The sequence below is a fragment of the Coffea arabica genome, chromosome 2e (genome assembly GCF_036785885.1).
Source record: "Coffea arabica cultivar ET-39 chromosome 2e, Coffea Arabica ET-39 HiFi, whole genome shotgun sequence".
Classification (NCBI taxonomy): Eukaryota; Viridiplantae; Streptophyta; class Magnoliopsida; order Gentianales; family Rubiaceae; genus Coffea; species Coffea arabica.
Window position 1 is genome coordinate 20,880,803 of NC_092313.1, and position 18,454 is coordinate 20,899,256.

The 18,454-nt window shown below is 38.0% G+C and overlaps 3 protein-coding genes across 5 annotated transcripts; 2 read left to right on the forward strand and 1 right to left on the reverse strand.

Annotated features, from left to right (window-relative positions):
- The first annotated feature begins 564 nt into the window (after positions 1 to 564).
- LOC113731908 (uncharacterized protein At5g49945) lies at positions 565 to 4,232 on the forward strand. Its single transcript, XM_027257420.2, has 3 exons — positions 565 to 1,914; positions 3,323 to 3,526; positions 3,607 to 4,232. The coding sequence occupies exons 1-3, from the start codon at positions 772 to 774 to the stop codon at positions 3,832 to 3,834; spliced, it is 1,575 nt and encodes a 524-aa protein (XP_027113221.2). The 5' UTR covers positions 565 to 771; the 3' UTR covers positions 3,835 to 4,232.
- A 370-nt stretch (positions 4,233 to 4,602) lies between these two features.
- On the reverse strand, positions 4,603 to 13,277 carry LOC140036858 (uncharacterized). Its single transcript, XM_072079835.1, has 14 exons — positions 12,799 to 13,277; positions 12,579 to 12,668; positions 12,202 to 12,263; positions 11,103 to 11,203; positions 10,609 to 10,698; positions 9,535 to 9,657; positions 9,297 to 9,374; positions 8,578 to 8,663; positions 8,257 to 8,305; positions 7,580 to 7,636; positions 7,379 to 7,509; positions 6,591 to 6,674; positions 6,116 to 6,185; positions 4,603 to 5,412 (listed from the first exon to the last, which is right to left on the reverse strand). The coding sequence occupies exons 1-14, from the start codon at positions 13,056 to 13,058 to the stop codon at positions 4,894 to 4,896; spliced, it is 1,800 nt and encodes a 599-aa protein (XP_071935936.1). The 5' UTR covers positions 13,059 to 13,277; the 3' UTR covers positions 4,603 to 4,893.
- Positions 13,278 to 14,282: 1,005 nt separating this feature from the next.
- Positions 14,283 to 17,963, forward strand: LOC140036859 (protein WHAT'S THIS FACTOR 9, mitochondrial-like). Of its 3 annotated transcripts, none has more exons than XM_072079836.1 (3): positions 14,283 to 15,863; positions 16,239 to 16,325; positions 16,463 to 17,963. In XM_072079836.1, exon 1 carries the CDS (start codon positions 14,508 to 14,510, stop codon positions 15,732 to 15,734), a length of 1,227 nt encoding a protein of 408 aa, XP_071935937.1. In that variant the 5' UTR covers positions 14,283 to 14,507; the 3' UTR covers positions 15,735 to 15,863; positions 16,239 to 16,325; positions 16,463 to 17,963. The 3 variants fall into 3 exon arrangements, with proteins under 3 accessions (XP_071935937.1, XP_071935939.1, XP_071935938.1); XM_072079838.1 differs by having other exon boundaries at positions 17,358 to 17,963; XM_072079837.1 differs by having other exon boundaries at positions 17,361 to 17,963.
- The last annotated feature ends 491 nt before the right edge of the window (positions 17,964 to 18,454 follow it).

Genomic DNA, 18,454 nt, shown 5'->3' on the forward strand with positions numbered 1-18,454 from the left:
CAGGGACGATACGATTCCGAGATACTCGACTTGCCGAGGTGTCATCGTGAAGGATTGAAACGGTCGAATAACATCGAATCATTCCGAATCAATTCGAATTTTTATTATTTTTACTAATTTTTTAATTATTTTTGTTTATCATATTTTTTATAATTTTTAGAATATTAAATATTTCAAAAATTCGCGTCTCGCCGAGATCGCGACTGATGTGTCGAGATTGATGTGGAACGGTCCAGACCGACTTTGAACCATGGACAGTTCTTGCGTGTGTCCATTTGAATTTGTCAAGATAGAACACTTGATTAATTTCCTTTGTCATTCCTTTACAAAATTTGATTTTGTTGAACCCAATTCACAAAATTAACGATGAATTAAGCTACTCGAGAACAAGAATTAGTTAAACTAACATTATTGTAACAAATTTAAGCTCTTTATATATGTATGTGTGTGTGTATGTAATTTCTATTCAATTTAGTTGTCTTATTTTTTCTTTTCTTGACAAAACAGACCAAACAGATGCAGGCAAATACAAAGTACCGTTTCCACCGTTGGCTGTGAAAAGTCACGGTCGCCTAACAGAAAAGGGAAAAATAGCAATCCATCTTCTCTCTGTCTTCTGATTTCTGGGGGGAGTGGGATCTCTCTTCTGAGTTTCTCTATTCCTATCTCTCTCCGCTGTATACATATATAGAATTGGAATAGAATCAAAATCCCAGAGAATAATAAAATTGGTGAGGGTGGGAAGTGGAACCCAACTCAACTGGAAACTGAATGGTGATGGCGAAGAAGCCCCAGAGCCACTCCCACTCGCTGATGATGATTTCTTCCCCACTCTCCCTTTTCTTCCCAAGAGGCGGAGACAGCCGTCTTTACTTCATCGCCCTCCTCTCTCTCCTCTCTCTTCTCCTCCACCGTCTGTCTATCTCAGCCGCCGCCTCCGCCTCCTCTTCCTCTCAACCCCACTTCGAAGGCTTCGACGCCGATGAGGATGACGACGAGCAGCTCTCGCTCGCTACCGACCTCCCTCTTCGCTCCCCTCCTCCTCCCACCACCCTCTCTTCTCCCTCTGACCCCACTGAATCCCACCATGGACCTCCCTCTCCGGATCCCAAACCCAAGTCCTCCGACGACTCTTCTCCCAGCTCGGATTTGAAACAGCCTGCTCCTCAAACCACCACCTCGTTTGAGTATTACTGGGATGAAGATGAATTCGAAGGGTTCCCCCAACATTTCCCTTCTGAAATACCTGATGAATCTAAGGACTCAGCCTCCGCCGCTGCCGGCTCCGATCACAAACCGGATTCCGGTTCACCCGAATCCGAACCCAACGCCACTGTCACTCCTTCGAGATCAATCAAGTCATTTACGGTTGAAATTGTATGTGGGTCGTTTTTAATTGTGTTTATTGTTAACTACTTTACTGGGAAAAAGGAGAATGAGAATATAGCTCTATCTTGGGTGATGAAATTTGCGTCCAAGGATTCTATTTTCGATAAGAATTTTAGCTTGTTAGGCATTGGGGAGGCCGATGATTCGCCTTTGCTGCTTAAAGAAGGGCAGAGTGTGTTTAAATTTTACGCGAGCGGCAGGAGATTTTGCCAGGGAATGTTGGCGACGTTGGAGTTGAAGAGCAGGCATGATTTGATATCGAGGTTGTATAACATGGTGGTGCCTTGTAAAGATGAAATCACTTTTGAGGTGTATATGAATGATGATGCCATGGATCAAGTGGTGTTTGCTGTAGCGAGGAAGAAGCTGGCAAAAACAATGCAAAAGGAGGATAGGGATTTGCAGAGGTTTGCGGGTTTGGTGGCACCTCCTAGCGGGAGGAAGTGGCTGGTTGAGGAGTTGGCTGTTGTATCGGAGTCTAAGGAGGTTGCTGGGGATTTGATCACCGAGGCCGCCCTTGATCAGGTACTGTTTTTGGTTAAAAAATACCCATGCAGGCAGGTGTTCATTGGTTCCAGAAACTTTCTTTGAATGTTATATGGCTTCATTTTTACCTTTTTTCTGCATATACATTTGCATCTTGCATTGTTAGCTATTTAGCCTAGTTGGGTCCTCCTTGGTGCTGAATATAAATCTCCACCAGGTTGGTAGTGAATGTTTTGCTGGTCTTCTTATTGAGTTCTGAGTATTCTAGGAAGATTGTGCAGGTCTTCCCTTTGTCATTTTGAGCTCCGTTGTATAGTGTATTGTTGAGTAGTTGATATGGTTGTCAAGATATTGACAATGTGAAGGGGCAAAGCAATCATATGTTTGTGGTCTTTGCATGAAGTTGTGCAAAATTGCAAATTAAAAGTTGTGCAAAATTGCAAATTAATGATGGTTATGTATTCTGTTACAGATCCAAGGTCTGAAGGAATTCTTTGTGTTTTATCTGGCTTGGGTGAGGTTAGGGAGCTATATTTCCTTATCACAGTGATGCGGAAACTCGACAAAGTTATGAAATGCTCTAGTTAATTTGGATGTTAGATGCTGTGGAGGAAGTGGGAGGCGTAGATAGATAGGTGTCAACTTTAAAAGCTGTATAGAAGTCCTAAGACATTGAAAGTGAACCTTAACTCTGGAGGCTGGTGGTTCATTTCTACCCTCCTTGTTAACTTTCCCAGCAACAAACTTCCCCCCCTCCCCCCACCCCACCCCAAACCAAAAAAAAATGTAGTGTAGATCTTCATGCAGTTGAGATATTTCAGCATTGAGCTTTTTCATCAGAATGAAATTTTCATTGGTTACTTCAGACTTTGAAAGAAACTATTGAAGATAGTGGCAGAGAATTCAATAGTAGAAATAGCTCTCAGATGATTGTGTTTTTGGCTTTTTGGTCCTTTATCAACTATTTGTACTATGAGTTGAGAAATATAGGATTAAAAATTTAGCAGTGTTATTAGTCTAAGTTGGATAGGTAACAATGATCCAGAAAAAGCTGATTACTTCAGGTGGAATGGTTGAGATTGTGTTTTGAGCATGTAATTCTTCATGCATTTCTAGTGGCATAGAGATTTCAATCATATAAGTGTATTGTCTGTTTTTCCTTTTCATACGTGCTTTGTGTGGATTGTGTGAACATTGAACAATGATGGTTTACACTTTTAGATACACCGCTCATTTAAGCCCCCTTCACACCCCCCACCCCCCCAAAAAAAAAACCCTGGCCAAAAATATTATATAAAGAATGAGAAAGTGGTTCTTCTTATTCCTTCCTCTTTCCCTTAATTGTTCAACCAATAATAAAGGGCTCTGATGGTAAGTTATGGAACGAATTTCTATTAGTTGCTTCTCTGGAAAGTTATGTAAAATGAGTTCATTTGACTTCTTAAAGGTATTTGGTGAAAAAGCTTTTGACAAGTTTGGGAAGGGTTTCATCTCACTGCATTTCTCCGACCAACATTTGGGTTCACACAAGAAGATGCTGGTGTTCAAGTTTGCTTTGCCTGATGCCAAAAAGATGGCTGACATGTCCCGATTGGTGGCTCTTGTGCCTTATTACATCGACTTAATTGGCCGGTACAAACTAAGCTCACATGTAAGTTACCGGTAGCATTAGTCTGGTGCATTTAACTTCAAGGATTTTCACTTGTGCTAACTGTGAGGTGTTTATTTTAGGCTCGCTCAAAAACTGAAGCAGCCAGGTTAAAGGTGGCTCAAGAGATATACAAGGAACTTCAGAATACCCGACAAGAAGCCTTGCAGAAAAAGAAAGCTGATCAGAGGAAGAAGATGGAGGAGGCTGAAGCCAAGCTTAGTGCTGAGGCTCTTCGCAAGAAAGAGGCGAAAGAGCGGGCTCGTCAGATGAAAAAGGCCATGCCAAAAATGAAGATGACCAGGGCTTAGCCGTATGTTTGTAAGTTGCATCTGTTGGCCAGGACGTCTGGAAATCTTTGGGTCCTGTCAACGTTCTTTGTTTCGGATTATGTTAGTTGCATTGACTCCTATTTCCAAGGGGAGGACAATAGTAGATTGAATGATACTACTCCACGGTTCTGTACTTCGGTTTAGATAGTGCGCAAAACTACCACACCTTTGTGGCCTTTACCGTAGCGTTGGTTTTGATAAAGAAATTGATTAATTGCTTCAAGGGACAAGACAATTTTGCAATTAATCTGAAGATCAGTTCCATTGAGACGGTTTTTTGGGGTTACCGGTTAGGGAGTTGGCATGTTTTTATATGTATAATAGCCAATAGGTTGTGTAATAGGTTTATACAATGGTAATAAGAAGCTTCATGACAATCCTCCTCTTTTTTTTCCACGGATTAGTCGTAAGCCTGGTTTACTGGACGGGATTCAGAAATGAAATGGTATCGTAGGAGCCTTGATAATCCATTTAGAAGATTAATAACAATAGATAGTGGTTTATTTGTAAAAAATTTTTTATTACATCATAAACATGTTTTCCAACAATATTTTGATCTTCTTAATCATTTTCTTAATGTCGCATCTATTACATCAAAAGAAAAAAAGTACTGTCATTGCTGGTTGTTTGGAATTTATTAATAAGTACAAAAAAAAAAAAAACACCTATTCATCCATCATCACATCATTACCCCCGGCATCCACAGAGTCAGATTTTTCTTCAAGGCTTCAAGCAGATACAGGCGACTTAACATCAACGGAAGTTTACATTGTATTGTGTGCATGTATTACAGACACGATTCTTGTCAGTCCAAGATTATCAACTTATGAACCGACATCAATTCAAAGATGATGTGAAGCTCAAGCTTCCCAACAGATTTTGAACTCCTTTTTTTATCATCTTCTTAATGATATATTCCCCTCACCAAAACTATCCAAACTCTGAATATCATATCCCTGGCAACATGAGAAATGATATACAGAGCCAGAAAACAAATACTTAGAATAAGATCCAGAATAATTAATCCGCGATATAACTTCATTTCCCAAGTGAAGTTCGTGAAAACACAGTGCGGAACTTCTTCTTGAAGAACAGGAGAAGAGCAGAACCCACAACTGGCCAGGTGGTTATAATTGCTATGTATGCCAACAACCACATTGATTTCCTACTGTGACGTGATAGCTTATCTACACACCTTTTAACTGGAGCAATTATGTCACTAGCATTTCGTCCTGAAGCTAAAGCATGACCAGCTGCCACATTTGGCGTTTCTCCATTTTTTCCAGTATCAGATAATTTATCCTCAGCCTTGTCATGTTGGATACAATTATCATTTTCAAGAGACCTTACTTGAGTTGTTTGCCCATTTCCAATTGCAGCTACAGCAGAAACTGCATCCTCAGCCTTGTCATGTGAAGCCATATTATCATTGTTTAGATGCCCCATATCAGCTAACTGCCCATTGCCAATTGCAGTTACCATTCCATCTTCCACAACATTTACATATGGCGCCTGATCAATTGAAATTTCTTCAGGACTGGGGGATGCCACTTGCATCTGCATTACGTGACATGGTCAAACGATAAAATTTTCAGTACAAGTGCATTTACATAGAATACAATTCACTACATTTTCTTGCAATTTTTGCAGATCGAACACTGACCTGGCCCAAATAATTTTTGCACTGCAGAAAATTGTGTAGACTCATTGAAGAGAATAGTTGGGAATTAACTTAAATGACATTGTGTTTGGATTTGAAATAATTACTGTAGCACTTTTTGTGATGCGATGTATGTGAGATAAAAAGGTGGTTGGAAATTGTGTTTATGATGTAAGCAAAACAAAATTTGAAATTTTTTTTGGCAAATCTGGCTAACCAAACGTAAGAGTTTACAATATGATGTGTCGAGTAATGAAGAAATTAATAGGTGCAGATCAATTTTTCAGTGGAACCCATATGTTCTCCCAACTTTATTGTGCCATTTCCTTTTAAGATCACTTTATTCATTTTGCCAATGCCAAAACTTATATTTCAGGTATCTTATGCAAGTTACAGTGCCACCTTGTCTCCTTAATAGGTACTCAAAGTACATTATTTTGCAAACCGCACATTTGAAATCTCAGTCTGAAGTCATATTACGCAATTTAGTGTTCCTTTACTCAAGGAAACAGCTGAATTTAGAAGGCATGATGACCATCCTGGGTGACATGCAAACTTATAAATGAACAAGGAGAATGAAAATTAGTGAGTGCTATGCACCTCTTTACTTGTGTGAATCAATGGGTTGGAGTTCAGAATAGAGAAGAATTCATCAACAGCCCTTACCCACCTGCAAGGAGGAAACTTCACTTTCAACAGTATGACCAGAAATTGTCAACCAAATCCAAAGAAACTACTAATGTACGTGCATTTTTGTTTTCCAGGAAATGCACACAACACAGGTCTTCTAAACAACAGTGTCTTGGTTAAGAAAGGCCTCTTTTCATCCATAGGCATGTATGTGGTCACATTTACGCTTAAAGGCACATATGACAAAGACCGTCAAGGTGTATAACTCAATTGGAGAATTGCCTTATCTGTAACCCAATAATTGCATTCATTCATCACTAATTTTCTTTCAGAAATCTAAAATGTAGCCACTGGACAAGTATCTTTTCATCTCACCATTATGATTGAATAGATATTATTGGTTAAGAGTCAATAGACAGACAGTAAAGAAACGATGAGAACTAACCAGACACTTTTTGCAGTTATCCCTTCAAAATATGCTAGGTGTCCTCCGTGCTGTGTGGTAGCCAAAATGATGTTTTTATTTGCCCTACAAGAGAAAAATGCTGTTTGTTTTAGCAGATTAAACAGGTACTACATAAAGCAAATAAAGGAGACTAATAGAATATTTAATTGGGATGGGAAGTAGAGAAGAACAAGGAGATAGGTAACCTTACTTTCAAGAAGTGGATATTTCGAAAAGTCAAAGCTCTATGTTTAAGTTTGAGGACGTCAAACAGAATTTATACACACAGTTTACATTACAGAGTTTGATTCCTTAATGTTTAAGGTCTTCTATCAGCCGACTGCAGAAACAAAGAACCCCCAACTAAAAACCAACTTCATTCTGGCACAATAGTTACACAAATGCTGAACACTTCTAGGTCAGAGGTCCACAAAGAACTTTCTTTGAAGCTGGAGCCTTTATTGGCTGCTTTAACAGATCATTGTACTATTTTCCAGCTTAGCATCCTTTTGCTTGTTTGATTACCAAATCAAAGTGAAGTATTAATAGTAGAAAAGACATCTATGATATGAATCTGCCATCTCCTTTACACTCTCTTCAGTGCAAGACATTTCATAGTCCATCAAAATGGTGATTATTTCAAGGTTATAGATTCCATTTTCTGCTCAGTCTCTTGACACCATCTTTTATGTTTGGTCGCACTTATAATGACAAGATGGCTGGAAATAAAGTGCACTTCAAAGGTTGTTTAGGCAAATCAAAAGACGCAAAATGATATATATACGCACCGACACTCATCCCATGGAATTGCTTCCCTTGTACACACTGGATCATCTATAGCACTGATGCATAGAAGAGGGACCATAACATTACCAACATAACCAGCACTGCTGCAACGCCTGTAGTATGTGTCCACAGTCTGGAAGAAAAAAGCAAGCATAGTCAGGAGGAAACAACAAAAAATACAATAATAAGCCAAAAGGTTTTACCTCATACTTTCCAACAAGACGAGTAGCATAATTGTCAAAGTCCCGGACAGAACGTGACTGCAAGAAAGAAAACCAAAAATCATATTGACAACACTAGCAAACTCCAGTTATTGAACTCCATTCAACTATAGACAGATGAAAACACATGAAACAGAACTGCATTAAACTCAGAATTTCAACTGCGTTTTGTTTTAAGATGTTTTATGACTAGGGGAGCACAGCAATAGACATTTTGTCATTTCCTATAGGCTTCTAGTATGCTATTGCTTAGTATTGCCACCTTGTTGGAACCAAGCTATTTGTAGTCCTACTAGATGCAGGACACTTGTGCTCTTTCTCCTCGTTGTGTATCTAAGCTAGAAAGGAAAACAGAAGCAATTGAAAATGAAAAGAAGTCCACTGGTCATCAGGTTTCTTTTCTCTTTATTGATTTGCTTGCAAGAAATATTTATACCAAACTATGGTTCAGTGACATTGGTATCAACAAACATAGTCTAGAAGATGCTTCCCTAAACCTCCGCATATCAAAACAAAAGAAAAAAAAAGAAAAGGGAAAACAGAAGGAAGAGGAAAATGGAAAAAATTGGCAATGCAAGGTCAATATGGTTTCCTCATATTCAAGCAGGGTTGCCTTCAGAGAAGGCAAAGCCAAAAGTAATAAAGATATCGTAATTGACCTTTGTAATGCCTTCCCAATCTGCAAGACGAGAGAGAACACTCTGGTGTCTACCAAAACAAAAGAATTAGTGTGGTAAAATAAAAGCATAAAATTTTCATAGCTTAACACGAGTTAGAACAAATATGTAGAAACAGAAAGTTTTTATGCTTGTTTGGGAGACAAGTCTTGAATGTAGAATATTGTAGTATTTTACAATAAAAAAAAGTTGGGAGGACATTGTTAATAATGGATTGCCCAGAGAAATGGGTAAAAGAATTCACAGGAAAAGATCAATTTGGATAAGATCTAAGATAGAATCGCCAAGTGATGGGAGACATACAATTGGGCAAAACCTTTTAAGCCAAATGTTAAGGCTTTGTCATAGAACCTCTGCACAAGCCTGCGGCTAATAAATCTGTCACATATCTGCAGCAAATGAGAAGCAGTGATCGAGTTAGAGAAGAATTTATTGGAGAAAATGAAAAGAGCTGATCCAGTTGGAGAAGAATTTATAAGAATGGATTGATGCATCAAAGAAGCATAGTAGCACAAGCCACTACACTCGAATCTTGTTCTTAGTGACAACCAAACTAAAAGAATCCAGTATCACAAACATGATATAAAAGAAAAGACTTTTGAGATAAACAACTTTATCAAAAGAAAGAAAACTGAATGTCACAAATTTACTTTTTTCCATATCCTTTTATTCTCGTTAACAAATATCACTTGGAGGCCGAAGAATCATATGCATAGCCATTCATGTAATATAATCATTCCATAAACTCAGAAACGGAGCACATCATGATATAGAGATTTCATTCACTTCTGGAGAAAATGAAAAGGGCAATTAAAATACACTTTTTGGAAGTAGTCATAGCCCAGTGGTATGCTCGAGCACACAGAAAAAATAATGTTACTTAAATCTGTCAAGTAGCACATAAATGTCGACTAATTGCATTAAAGCTGGAAAGAATAAAGCAGAGCACCAATCTTGACCAAAAGTCAAAAACAACAATTGGTATCAAAAATAGTGGTGAAACGCATGGTCCTTTAACTAACCAGAAGGTCCCAAGGAGAACAGATAGCTGCAGCCCCAATGATGGGAGTTTTAAGCCCTTCTTCACCAAGATACTTTACCTGAAAAGATATGAACCTCATGACAAAAAAGCAATAGAAGGAGTTCAAGGGATGACCCTAACACAAAGTTCTGCTACAGAACACTATCGCATTATATTGAACACTTCTTTGGCATCAGATTCCTTGTCTAGAACAACTAAGACAGAAGTTGAGATTATACCAGTATATTAGCCCCAATGCTAGTTCCAACAGTGAAAAGAGGAGCTTCAGGGTGTTGACAGTGAATATGTTCGATGACTTTGCGAATATCTTGTGTCCATCCAGCATTATAGAAGCAATCAGACTGCCATATCAATACATGGGGGATTCATCAATAAAAGCTCAAGAAAATGAAATGAGAAAAATACTTCGTTCTGACACATTTGGAAGCTCAAGCAACATCCCAGTAGAAAAACAAAATGGTTATGCATGCTAACATATATGTCCATGCTGCTCTTCTACTTTTTTCAAGGCCTTGACAATGATTGCTTAGATCAGCTACTTGTAGCCTGCTTTTCAACTAAAAAGGGTCTTCTAAGATGCTCTCAATTTTTCTTGACTTCTGCTTTTAGCTTATATTAAGTTAATCAAAAGCTGATTATGAAATGTTGGCATTGAGTTGCTTTTGGAAAAGAAACTTTTGGGTTTACAAAATGTTTTAAATGGAGAAATGATTTATCTGTTAAAAAGTTTTCTATAATAATTACTTCTCTATAGTTTGAATTAAAAAGCTGAAGCATTGAACAGGCCCTTAGGATCAAAGGAAGAGATTCTGATAATGTTCAAGGAGAATGGCAATGAGTTAAAAGGTAATAGAGTTCAAAGTTTCTACTCATAAATGGCACTCTACCTCTACTCTTATAATTTCTAAAGTTCATAAACAAAGACATTATTTCTCTACATGACGTCGCTTGAGCACAACTATGCATTTATGCATAAGGGAGAAAAATTAAGTCCAGGTCGCAGAAAAAACAAGTAAATTTAATGAATACTCTGACTCTATACAGTTGATCTTTGACCTAAATTAATCCTAAAATTTGTCCCTATCTTAGATATAATGTGTGAAAAAAAAGCAAATATCCTCCACTTGAGGATACAAAAGGCTTTCATTTTTTTTAACCATCATAATGATAAAAGTTCAAAATCCAGCTCTTTTACACACTAGCATCTTGAGAAAGGAAGTCAAATATCCAACAGAGTTCAGTATCTCAATTAAAAGGAATTAAGCGCATGGGTCAATGTAACAAGCACTTACAGTTAATGAAACTCCCCCAAGCCCCCGATGATTGCTCACAACTACATTCCATCCGCATTTTGCCATCTTGAAAGTCAAGTGCCTCACATACTGTTGAATAGATATGTTAAGGCAGAAGCGAGTTTAGAAAGAGACAAAACAAGCAAGCAATTTGCAAAACAGGTTGTTAATGTCAACTAGCCCATAAACTGAGGTTCAGTCAGCAATTATGTAATGCCACAAGAGTGTTGTTCTTTTCATCTACATTTACCAAATGGCAAATAACAATAAGATCAGCACTGCCAGATTATTAGAACCTCCTTGTCAGATCCCAAAGCTAAGATATGCCAAATCTCTAAGGATGAGCCGATAAAGTTACATGGCTCTACTTTTAAATGATGTAAAATCAGGAGAAACAACTCTTACACAAGGAAAAACAAGGAAAAGCCGTAAGAAATGTGAGAAAATGATGACAGCAGGCAAATAGTCCAGAAGGAAGAGCCAAGCAAGCTTACAGCAGCATCGGAGTCACTAGTCAAGCCAGGTATGACTATCATGATAGGAATTTTTCCATCAGGGATAATTGCACCATTTTCTTGAACACCTGGTTTCATTACTTCAGCCAGAATAGAAAAAGTTAAGGAACCTTTGTCTCTCAATCAATAATACAATCAGCGCCAAAAGAGCTGCTAATTTAAGACAAGGAAGGAAACTACATCTTTTCAAAAAGAAAAAAAAAAAAGATAATTTCACTAAAATACTAGGAGATCCAGCTAGCAAGGTTATCAGAAGTCCGCATTTTAAACAAAGGAATTCATGCGAACCAGCCACAAAATTTCAAATGCCAACATAACTAACAAGAACTGTTGATATATGTTAGCACCTTAATTTACTTGGCAGCATTTGGTAATGGTTCTTAGGTGTTGTCTGAAGGAGGTTTATAACCTACCTCTAGCTCATGTTTTTGAAAATATTAAAAACTAGAACTTTCCAATCTTTCAAATCTCAAAAGCAATTAAAGTTAACTACTGATCTTCCAGAAAAGTTACACTTCAACATAAACAGTTCAAAGAATTTTAATGAATTTGGCTTTCTACTTCCTGGGTTAATACCCCAAAAGAACATCCAGCCCTGCTTCCAATGGCCCAAAAATTTGCAACGAATCCTAGTTGTTAGCTACACTGTGGTTTTGTTTCCTTCTTCTTTGCTTATTTGGAAATACCAAACAACAAGAAAACACAGTAAGGCCATAGAGTTCAGAAGAAGCTAAGAACTAAGTATCTCAATGTGATTTTTTTTTCCTTTTATTGTTTTTAGATTTGTGATCAGTGAGCCTCAAAAATAGTTGTTAATTAAGATATACGAAAGTAATTTTCTGGATTACCTCCAACGTGAGTCCTTCAGATTTACTAGAAAACACAGCTCAATTTTGCCAGTAATTTCTAGAAAATCAACTCATGGCTAATACAAACTTTTTACCCATTTAGAACATAATATCATTAAGCTCTCTAGAATGAGGTTTGGATGGTGAATATGAATGAATGGGTAGCAAGGAGAATGACACCATTTCAAGTGAAAGGCAGTCCAAGAACGATGCAGGAAGGAGGTGTTTACCATCAGTATGCATCAACCAGTCCAAAGCTATCGTCCCACCATCAGCCAACTTAAACAGCTCTCTGGATACAGGGAGATGCATTATTCACCAGGAAAATAAGTAAAACAACTACTATTTCATAGGTAACGCAGACAAATGATTAGGCTTTAATTGCATGCAAATGCATCGATTGCAACCGTCCCATTAAAGCATAATAAACCATTTAAAGAAGGAAATAAAAGTAACAGAGAAATGAAAAAGAAAATAAAGATGAAACCGCTGCTAAACAAACATATAAAACTTGTATCTTTATCGAGGAAACATGCCAAGTCAAACTGTTAACACTAGTACTTATTTCATAAAGAAGAGAAATTCAATGAAAAGAAAAAAGAATCACCTTGTGTAGTTATAAGCAGGAGGCCTTCCAAAGAAGGTTAAGAAAGCAGTCTGCAGGTGAGGACTGCAAAGCCAAGGTGTCGACAAATATCTGCCAAACTCCCCAAAAGAAAAAAGGAGGGAAAATGGACACCAAAAAGTGGGGGAAATTAAGAACAAACAAATCCACCCCATTTAAGAAGAACAACTAAAAAAGTGATGAAAATGTAACAGCCGAATACCTGGAATGGAGAATTTTACATTTGGAAGCGACGAAGTGGTAGACGGGAGAAGAAGAATGGAAGGTCAAGGACACGGGTTGCCCAGCGAATCCAGTGAGTAAATCCCGGAAAAAATGGATTTCAAGAAAATGGCAGAAACAGAGGAGAAAAATGAAGAAAGCTCCGAAGAAATAGTGGGAGATCGGAATGCTGAAGGCAGCTTTAAGCAGCAGCTCGTACGACGGAACCGATTCAAAGGAGCTGGAAAAGCAATCCATCATGGCGATCTTCTTCTTCTTCTTCTTGGAAAGGCCAAAACAAAAAAGGGAAATTGAGCGTTGAGATGTTCAAAAAGCTCTAATGTGTTGGCCACAGTCCCATCGTGGAACCGAACGGTGGCCGGTGTAACAATAGTCATATTTATGGGAAGGAAAATGTTTTATGCGTGCGTGTGGGCTGCAAATTCCTCTTCGGAGTTTCAGTTTCCGCATTGTTGTGTTGGTGGTCCCTACTCCCAATAAGACTATAAGAGTAGTTTTTTTGGTAAGAAGAAGTTAGAAGTTGGTGCGTGTATTATTAGGAAGGAATATTAGTACAAATCTTGTTTGGATTGATTATCTTTTGAAAAATAAATTTTTCATATACAATATTATAATAATATATAAATAAAAATAATTTTAAAAATATCAAAAATATAAAAAAAATAATTTTTAAAATATAAAAAATAACCTCATTTACAATAAAAGTTTTGCCCCTACATTATTATAGTAAAATATTTCAAAAGCACCCAAAAAAACAGTCAATCTAAACGGAGCTAGTAGATGACTTTAGCAATATTGATAGAAATATTAGTTACCCCAAAAAAAATATATTGATAGAAATATTAGGGGCCGCTTGGTTTGAGGGGTTTGGCATGTGGAATGACAATAATTCCAATATTTAGTGCTTGGTACACTGTAATGACAATTAAAATATTGGAATCATGCCCAATTCATGATTCCTGACTAAATTGGGAGGAATCACTCAAAACCTTCAACTCATTTCCAACTGTGAATAAATTCAGAGACCACTTGGATTGCAACCTCCTGCAAGAAGGCTGGTGGCCATAGGTGGATTGCAGTTGTGCTTGCAAACGCATTTCAAAGGATGGGATGGAATTCACCATTTCATTTTGGAATTGTTTAATTAAAGTTCCATTTGCCAATTTCAGAACAACGAAAAATAAAAAGACACCATGTGCCAAATCTTCTATTTCAGACATGGATTTTTGATTGATAATTGCAAAACGAAGCACAAAAGAAGAAGTTTTGATTGGTCTGGTAAAGTTAGCGGTGGGGAGGCATCGAGCCAAGAAGACAAAAAGTCCAAAGGAGAAAAAAAAGAAGCAAAAATAAATTTTAAGACCCAGCCCACACCAAGCATTGCCTGTGGGAATGATAGCACCAATTCAAACCCATACTGATTTTCTACCCATTATTCCATTTCCCTTTCCGATTTCTAAACATGAACCAAGCGGCCCCTTACTACACTTTAGTAAATAAATTCCTTTTTTTTCCCGCTTCAATCCAAATGAACTGAGGCACCAATATGTCACTGCCAAGTGGTATTTTAAATCTATCACGCCTTCAGGTGCGTAACCTCAGAAGGCGTAGGCTGAATAGTCGATACCAGTAGCGTTTTCATTCTTCCGATGTTAGCGATCAGCCTAACGGAGCCCCCCTCTGCAAATCATGGCCGTCCTCCCCCTCCTCCTCTGTATCGGCCGCCGCCACCAGTGCCTCCACCACCAAATTCGCACTTTTATAAATGCCAAAGTGAAATGGGTACGCGACCCCTACCTCGACAAAGCCGTTGAGAATGAGAAAAATCTTAAACCCTTGCTCTCACTCAAAAATCTAATCATGTCTCAACCCTCCGAAACCTTACCCCTCTCCTCCATCTCCCCGCTAAAACCCCACCTCAATCTCCCCACCACCGCCTCCAAATTCGCCCGAAATTACCCCTTAATTTTCAAAATATTCAATCCCCCGACCAAGAGGCCCATGACCGCGTCCCATCCTCATGTTAAGCTCACCTCTAAAGCCATCTCTCTTCACAACGATGAAACCCTAATCTTGAACCTCTCGCATTATAAGAAAGATGTTGCAGAAAGGCTTGCGAAGCTTTTGATGCTCACAAGAGCTAAAAGACTCCCTTTTTATGTGATTGACAAGTTTCAGTTTGATTTGGGATTGCCCCATGATTACAAATTAAGCTTCTTGCCCGATTTTCCTGATTATTTTAGTATTTGTGAGATGGGTTTTAAGGATTTTAATGGGTACGAGGCGTTTGGGTTGGAACTGGTGAGGTGGAGGGACGATTTGGCGGCGTCATTGGTGGAAAAGTTGGCTAGAAATGAGGGTATAATGGGAAGTGAGTTACAGTTTTCGATGAATTTTCCTAGGGGTTTTGATTTGGAGAAGAGGGTGAAGGACTGGGTTGAGGAATGGCAGAATTTGCCCTACATTTCGCCTTATGAGGATGCTTTTCAGTTGGCTCCAAATAGTGATCAGGCAGAGAAATGGGCGGTAGGGGTGATTCATGAGTTGCTTTCTTTAATGGTGTCAAAGAAGATGGAGAGGGACAATGTGTATCTGCTGGGGGATTATTTAGGGTTCGGCTTAAGGTTTAAGAGGGCTTTAGTACGTTATCCAGGGATCTTTTATGTGTCCAACAAGATTAGTACACAAACTGTGGTTTTAAGGGAGGCATATAGGAAGAATTTCTTGATTGAAAAGCATCCATTGATGAAAATGAGGTACAAGTACATCAAACTCATGAATACTGTGATGAGAAGAGGTAGACCGATGCCAGATAGTGTTATGCAGCGCAGGAAGCGATCAGCCAATGCTGCTAAAGGAGGTAAAAGAAAAGAAAAGGGGGATAAATGGACAGAACAAATGTCAAAGATTGCATGACCCCCGTTGTCAACCACGTTACTGGAACAGGAAAGATTGAAGACCAAATGGCAGCATTGGTGTTGCTGTGCAGAGTTGCAAGTCAATGATTGCTGAGAGCAACATCAGTGATTAGGACAATGACAACAGGTAATGGTAATAACAGCATGTACTTCCAAGGATAGGACTGCAGTCATGTATGGGCTTATGCACTGATTATACTTTACAAGTATATGGATGGTTACCAACAAAAAAGTACATGCTTGAGCTTTATTGGTACTAAAATTTATATGGCTGCTTATAGGGCATGATGTTTCTATTGCAAATAGTTCAATTTAAGAGAAGTTGTGCAATCATGCTTGATCATCTCTGCAATCCAATTAGAACCGGTTCCGTATACACTGATGTCGAATCAGGGATTGTGGTTTTTAAGTCCTATGAAGTTTAGAAATTTAACACTTTGCTTTCTGTAGAGTTTTTCATTTTGTAAATCTCATACTTTAGAGCCATACATCTAATTTGCAGTACTACGGCACTAGTAGACTCCTCCAGAACTGAGAACATGTAAAAGGAGGAAGCAGGCGTATGGAGCTTCTGCATCAGCTAAACAAGGTTGACATTTCCTTGTATACTTTTCTGCAGATAATTAGGATCCTTGTTTTGTTTTATGATTGCTTCTCTTTGATTTCTAATGTATCCTTAGCATGTCCTGCTTGCCCTATGGTACTAAGGCCTTTTTTCATAACTAGGCACAGAGTTCATCAACTTTGATTTGATTGGCCATCTACAGTCATTTAACTCTGAGAGAGAGAGAGAGTGAGAGAGAGACAAAGACTGAAGAGCAAAGAGTGGGAAGAAGCGTTCTTATAAGTTGTGGGGGAAGCAATATCACCTTTTTAGTAATGTGATGGTTTTTATGAGTAATTCTTATGTAATGGTAGAAAAGATAACAAGTGGCAAGCCATTGTATTAGGTGCAGTATAAGTCACTCAGATTTCCTATGCTATCAACACTTCAATGAAGGGAACATCTCCTGGAAGAAGACTTGGGCTATGAGACGAGTGATTTTGGAGGATAAGCAATGATCGACCGGGGATTTCATTTTCTCCATCTTACTGTTTTGCGGATGTTTAATTTGTACTTTACTTTGATCTTCATGGTGTCAAATATGTTTCCTATGTACATGATTATTCGTATGTTTGTGACATAGATGTTATATACATGTAGAATGGATCACTTACAACTGTTGTCTACTGATATTTGTGTTTGTGTGTCTCAGAGAGAGAGAGAGAGAAAGAGAGAGAGATAATATACATATATTGGGTTTCTTTGCACTCAAAAAAAAAAAAGGTTTCTTTGCATTTGCATGTATGGATGTGCGTTTATGCGTCTACATGCACAGAGATGCACGAAAGCAGGAGGAAGGAGAAAAGGGTTTGATTTCTTGCACTACCTGCAGTGGGCTTATTGTGGTTTGGCTATATAGGAATATGGTACAGGAGAATGGCAATTTCTTAAAATTCAACACTTATGCTGTATAAATGTGGTAGAGGGCCTTGGAGTCATTTTATGATTTGTATCCGGACAACATATTTTTTATTACACTGCAAAGGATCATTTTATAGCAATACTTTTTGTTCGCAGCAGTAATTTCTCAGGTAAAAGAGCCAAGTTACTGTTTCCTTGAGGCTTGAGGAGAGTTGAGAATCAATGAAAGAAGGTGGAACATGGGTATATCCTACATGAAGCAATCTGAGAATGGAGCAGTTCTTTATAAACCATAGGATGCTGTTCAGATTGAAGACCGAGGAACTTAAATGATGAGGTCTCTCCAAATATGTGTTCAAGCAACGGAAAAAATTTAGACAAGAAGCGATTTGTGGGTATTAAAATGGTCAGATGCATATGCAAAAACAGTACGATAGAGGCCATTCACTTAGGACGACAAAAGCAGTACATTGGTAATATATGAAAAGAAACCCTTCTACTGGTGACAGTATGTGGATTCGTAGACTCTTTTAATAAGTTTAGAAAGGAACGATTCTAGCCTACTAAGGGCAACCATTTCCATTGGATGCCTTGATATGTAGGTGTTCCCCTCTATACTTTTCTAAGTACTTGCTCGATTAGCATGAGCAATGGCTAAAAAGTATTCAGCAGCTCTAGAAATATTTAACTTCTAAGAGCACCATATGTAAGGTTTTTTCTAATTGTAACGTGCCTCGATTTCCATGACCTTTTCTAAAAATTGATGTGGAGCCCTTGAACTTTTAAATTCTTAATTTGAGTCCTTGATCTGTGAATGTTGAATCATTTCATACTTGATGTTTGTTTAGCATTAGTGTAGACATCAAAATTTTACTATTTTTCTTCATTTTTATTCCTATTTTTGTTCATTTTAATTAAATTCTATTTATTTTAATTTATTTTGTTTCATTTCTATTTCTTGATAAAAATCGCTTTTTTTTAGAAAAATCGGAAGAAGAAAAGGAAAGGAAAAAGCTAAAAAGAAAAGAAAAAATCAAATACAGCTGAAGTACAGCGCGTCTTCTTCTCCAGCTGAAGTACAGAAGCAAGCTACAGTACAGAAATTGCAGCATCCATTTTGATCCATTTTCACTAGTTTTTTTTTTTTTCCCTTTTTTCCTCCATTCGATCATGCCAGTACCAGGCCACTTGGCATTGATTCAAAACATCAAGAAATTTAGGATTAAAAGCCATCTAATGGATTAAAATGGCCA